The 6062-nt window shown below is 35.3% G+C and overlaps 1 protein-coding gene across 1 annotated transcript; it reads left to right on the top strand.

The window, feature by feature from the left end:
* The first annotated feature begins 836 nt into the window (after nucleotides 1–836).
* LOC114364961 (uncharacterized) lies at nucleotides 837–5678 on the top strand. The gene is made up of 6 exons (XM_028321324.1): nucleotides 837–1041; nucleotides 2100–2412; nucleotides 2751–3018; nucleotides 3625–3811; nucleotides 4198–4335; nucleotides 5511–5678. The coding sequence occupies exons 1-6, from the start codon at nucleotides 862–864 to the stop codon at nucleotides 5586–5588; spliced, it is 1164 nt and encodes a 387-aa protein (XP_028177125.1). The 5' UTR covers nucleotides 837–861; the 3' UTR covers nucleotides 5589–5678.
* Nucleotides 5679–6062: the final 384 nt, after the last annotated feature.

Below are 6062 nucleotides of genomic sequence, written 5' to 3'. Positions count from 1 at the left end.
ATCGCAAACCGGATGTTTTCTCATCATCATCATAACTTCAACCATAGGACATCCACTGTTGAATACATGCCTCTCTCAATGATTTCCACAATGACCGGTTGGTAGCGCCTTTATCCAGCGCTTTCCTGCTACCTTTATAAGGTTTCCTGATCTTAGAAAATTCAAAACATTCATCAGTCTTATCGTTCGTATAAAAATCACCCATAGAACGCAACAACATGCGGTTTTGGACCTATAAATTAATTACCTATCCAGCAACAGCTTTCAGAAATCATAAAATAATATGGCGTAGTATGTCGTTGGGATAAAACACGTCATCAAAAACTTTGGCATTCTTTGTATTGGTTTGATTAGATAAATACGATTTAGGAAATTACACGAATTATATTAGAAAGAAATACTTAAGCTAAAAAATACGAGACAAAGTTTGTTCGTCGAACTACAGATTTGGACCCAGATCTGTGCGTTGAACAGAATTCAAAGACACCAAATCTGTGCGGAAACTGGTACAACTTATACAGTTAAATATACGAGTAAATGCAATTTTGTAATAAGTTGTGGTGTGATGTCTGTAAGTCAAATTTCTATAGGTGCAACTGTGATGATTGTTGATCTTTCACACAAAAAACATGGTATCAATGCGCATCCGTTAAATAAAATTATTTTTTCCATTGAACACAATAAAATAGATGGAATCAATAGATTTCTAGATAACATTACCTATTAAGAAATGAACGGACAACGTCGCTATAGATAACTAGTGTTATTAACCTAAGATATTAGAATTAGACGATAAAAGGATTGAATGGTATAAATTGCCGGATTTGTTAAGCACTGATTTATTAGTGATAAATCATCAAAATGAAGTGGACATGGTTACTGCCGTTGCTCTTAGTGGCCCTAGCTGCTTCTCAGGATGAGTCAGTGGAGGAAGAGTTGTCTTTAGCTGAGAATTGTGACCAAGAGGCATGCCAGCTTCCCAACTGCAGATGTTCGAGCACGGATATCCCTGGGAACCTCCAAGCGAGGGACACCCCACAGGTTTGTTTAGTTTTATTCTACCATCTCTGTGATTGTGAAAGGATTTGCAATCACATTCCAAACAGTTTACTAGAAAACATGTAGGTTGTGAAACGGTGATGTCTAGTGAAAAACATAGGGATTCACAAGTTAGTGAATAACTATTTCATCCATAACTAGCGTGTGAGTGAGCAGTGGTGCTAAACATAGGCCTCCCTCAGCCAGTGTGGGTCACTTGAATTCTTGTTAACACAAGATTGGGATAATGAACCTTCCCATGTCATGCGTAGGTTTTCGTTACTGAGTTCTGAAAGCAACCAGTGGTGAACTTTGAAATCGCACTTTAAATTTTAGACCCATTTTGTGCTAATTACATGAGATCCTAAATAATACTAGATTTGAAGCAATTATGTATATGGTTATAAATGCCACGCTCTCAGTCATCGACAGAAGGCAGGGAAAGTCTTTGTTTTCCGTAGCTGACAATATTGCTTGGCAAAATTAAATTACGTCGCACTTAAATTAAAAATAACATTTTGCTACGCAACAAACAAAATCTTGATTTTCCTTTATTATCGTTACTAACGTCCATAATATCATCGATTACTAATAATCGGAAACTTATCTAATCAGATATTTCTAAATACGACACATATTTGCTTATTTTATGAACCAACCATAAATCAAATCTAAATAATTATGACACCAACTTTATTATTGGCATTATCAACGTCACAGAACAACTTAGCTTGTACTAACAAACATTAAATAATAGTAGAAGCCCGAGTAAAACCTAATTTTTCGCAAATGAAAATTAATCACATTGAGTAACTAAACCTTCAGAATTATATCACTGTTTTTTCCCTAAAAATACTTACCTTATCATATAATTTACAATAGGGATCTGGTTACACAAAATAAATATTTATAATATGTTAGAATGTAAGTAGTCAACGTCAAGTCAGTTAAAAATGTGCGTGCTCGACTTATTCTTAATTACAATGCAGAATTCAAAATTACACCTAAGAATCACAATTGCATTAGTGATGTATCTCTATTTCTACAATATTCTATTTCAGTTCGTCCTCTTCACTTTCGACGATGCCATCAACGTCCTCAACATCGAAACCTACCGAAGCCTCCTCGACAATCGTAGGAACATCAACCAATGTCCCGTCGGAACCACGTACTACGTCAGCCACGAATACACTAACTACCAACTGGTGAATGAACTCTACAACAAGGGTCAAGAGATCGCCCTTCACTCCATCTCCCACAGAACCCCTCAGACTTACTGGCAAGAAGCTGATGTCGAGGTGATGAGAAGGGAATTTGGAGACCAAAGGCAGCAGATCGCTCACTTTGCTAATATTCCCACAGACGCTGTAAAAGGTTTGTTAATCTTAATTTTGCAGTTAATTTTGATGGAGTCTCCCCAACTGGTCTGCCCAGCAGGGGAATGTAGGACTAATCCTCAATTTTTCCTCTGGTAAATTTTAATTTACCGTCTGTAGAGGGTGGTCATGTTGCAATAGAAACTAAAACACCTGATAATGATGATGATGGACAGTCTGATGTACAAAATTCATTCAAGTAAAGTCACAGTTACCTACATAAAATATGACCAATGCAACATCAATTTAGTTTATCAATCATAAATTAATTAATCTTTAATGCAATCAAATGCTTAAGATGTCTATAACTGATTTCCCACAACTTTTTTCCTTCAGGTGTCCGCATGCCTTTCCTCCAAATGACTGGAAACGCGACATTCCAAATGATGACCGAGTTTGGTCTTGAGTATGACTGCTCTTGGCCAACTGTTACCTACATCGACCCTGGTCTGTGGCCTTACACCCTGGACTACGCGTCGATCCAGGACTGTGTGGTGCCTCCTTGTCCCTCTGCTTCCATTCCTGGGAAGTGGGTTCTACCAATGGTGACATGGCGTGACTTGAACGGATCTCCCTGTGCTATGGTCGATGGATGCTTTGCCGTGTAAGTATTTCACCTAAAGATAAATGATTAACGCTGTTAGGTAGACACCTTGATTTTGTGTTTCAAAAATTTCGATAAAACAAAAAGTAGGGCGAATGAAGCGAAGTTACAATCATTAATCATGGTGTCATTATAATCTAGAAATGTATAATACTCGCGCAATAAATAAAACAAACTCAGTGTGATATTTCGAGGGAATACCCTTGAACTTCTTAGCTTAATCGTTCATAATTCGTTACAATTATACATTGACATGTGCCGATAATTCCTAATCCCATATCGATTAACGCTGTAAAATACGGAAGCATTTATATACGAGTGAGTCACCTTATTTGACGTAAAGCTTAATTTTTCAAGATTAAGAAAGTTTTTTTAAGATAAAGAAAGAAATGGTGATGATGATGATAGAATCATGAAAGTAGGTCATAATCAAGGTCTTATACCTACATTACGATTAAAGAAAGACAGCCGAAAATATGTAGTTGGGTATTACAAATTTTATATGAATTTACATTTTTAAATGAATATGAATATGAATTATGGGAAGGAAAGAGGGGATTCAAATTGCATTGGACTGGTGTTTAATAAGCCGTGTTTTATTCCCAGTCCTCCACTGAACGACGAGGACGCCTGGTTCCAATTCATCGTCAGCAACTTCGAGAGGCACTACCTCGGCAACCGAGCACCCTTCGGCTTCTTCATCCACGAGTGGTACCTGGCCACCAACCAGGCTGTCTTGAGAGCCACTGTCAGGTTCATGGACATGTTGAACAACCTGCACGACGTTTTTATGGTAGGCTATTTCAATTTAATCAAATACTTATTTAACTTAAGTTGACGTGTAACGTGCATTAGACGTTGCATTTTTTTGAATCTTTTAAATTATTTTAATATTAAAATCTCAACACTACTTGTTTTCATTTTCTCCTTAATTTTTTTATAAAAAGCCAACCTCAACTATTATAATCAAAAATATTTGCAAGTTGCATTTTACCTATACTATTTCTTCTAGTCTTATAAAATCAACATCTTTAGACTCATGGACATTTTGAAAACTGTAAATTATGTCTTTTTCTTTATTTCTTTCTTACATACAACTTTATCATACTCTACTAAATACATTTTCGTCATTTCAAGGATAAGTTCCAAAATCATCATCTTCACCATTCTTCATTCCAGGTGAACTCCGCCGACGTCATCGACTGGGTGAAGAACCCAATCCCAGTGGATGAGTACGTCAAGCAGCCATGCAAGACCATCCAGTCCAGCCAGTGCTCGGCTACCAGCTGTGGACCTTTGCATTCTGTGCATAACTCGGTAAGGAAATTAAATATTTCCATCGTATAAGCCTTCAGACGTGATATCCATCAGACTTTTGATGATGATGATGATGATGACACAAAGCCATATCAACCTGACTGAGCCATGTTATACGTATACAGGGTGGAAACGTTAAGTGATCTCACTCCATTATTTCTAAACTATACAAGATATCGAAAAATTTATTACTGATTCTGAAAGTACTTCACAAGCTCTTTCAAACGGTAACAATAATAGGTTACAGAATAAACTGGATCTATCCGAAAATTCAATGTTTCCAGCTTCCATACATTTAGTAAAACCACCTAATATTAAAAACTATACAAGATATAAAAAAACTGGTTACTGATCCTGAAAGTGCTTCATGAGTTCTATCCAAAGGTACCAATAATATGTTACAAAATAAACTGGATCTATTCAAAAAGTTAATGTTTCAAGCTTCCATACATTTAGAACAGCCATAGTCATGGCACTCATGTCTTGTTAATATTATAGCAAGCAAAGCCTGAAACCAATGTTTTCCAAGAATAATTTAAAAAAGAATACAATTAGCGAGTTCATTTTAAGTGTTTATTATTTAATAAAAAAATATACTTCTATTATTGTTTGGCTGGCATACATTTAGTATGGAGGTTGAATGGTGTTAGTTATAAATTTTATAATAAATAATAAAATTAGCTGTTACCTAATATTAGTACCGTTGGATAGAGCTTGTGAAGTACTTTCAGGATTACTTAGTAATCAGTTTTGCGATATCTTGTATAGTTTAGAAATAATCGAATGAGATCACTTATCGTTTCCACCCTGTATGATGACTCACAAGATGAATTCAGACTTCAAGCGGTAGGTAAAATAAAAACAATGTCTTGTTATGACAAAAGTGAAAAACATTGTAAAATTTTGAAAGTTTTGGAAAACTTACTCGTAAATTAATATGTTGACTTTGATTTGAAATTACAAGGTCAGAGAAACTTAAAAGATTCTTTTGAAATGAATTTAGGAATCCTGAACATTCCGAATGTTGACCAAGATAATTATCATTTAGTTGGATTAAGGATCCTGTATACATTTCCATGGAAATCCTCAGAAATCTGAACGTGGAGAAATGGAGACCCAGAGATCTGGGTCTGGGAATATATTACGCTTATTAAACACATTTTCTATTGTTCCAGATGGATTATTGGATGCAGATCTGTACCTCATGCCCTCAATCGTACCCATGGATCGACAACCCTCTTGGACAAAATTAATGCATCAACAACAATAATAATAATAATTGTACATAATAATTATAATAATTTATTACCTACCTCAATAAAATAAACATACTTTAAATACTATTCAACACTTTTTATTTTCACTAAAGAAGACTAATGTAAATAATTTAATCGCCAACCAGTTCATAATAAACGTTTACCTTTCCACACTGTAATGGTTTTATTCAAAGTGCTTACTAATTTAGGACCTTTTTAAGCTGTTATAAAATAGGCACAGCTAAGGCATGTGTAAAATAGTTGGAATAATATTTCCCATTTTTGCAACAATTTTGTTTACTGCCCCTATTGGATGTAGAGCATAGGGTGACATTAATTTTTCAAATCGGACTAGTAATTTCTGAGATTAGCGGGTTCAAACAAACAAACTCTTCAGTTTTATAACATTAGTAAGTATAGATGTCCCTTGATAGAAGAAAAAAGTTATGTCATGAAGACCAGACTTGCTAC

This window comes from Ostrinia furnacalis, unplaced genomic scaffold (genome assembly GCF_004193835.3).
Source record: "Ostrinia furnacalis isolate ACB-3 unplaced genomic scaffold, ASM419383v2 OfSCF0440, whole genome shotgun sequence".
Taxonomy (NCBI): domain Eukaryota; kingdom Metazoa; phylum Arthropoda; class Insecta; order Lepidoptera; family Crambidae; genus Ostrinia; species Ostrinia furnacalis.
Note: the sequence above shows the minus strand (reverse complement) of the source record. Positions and strands in the feature narration are given on the sequence as shown.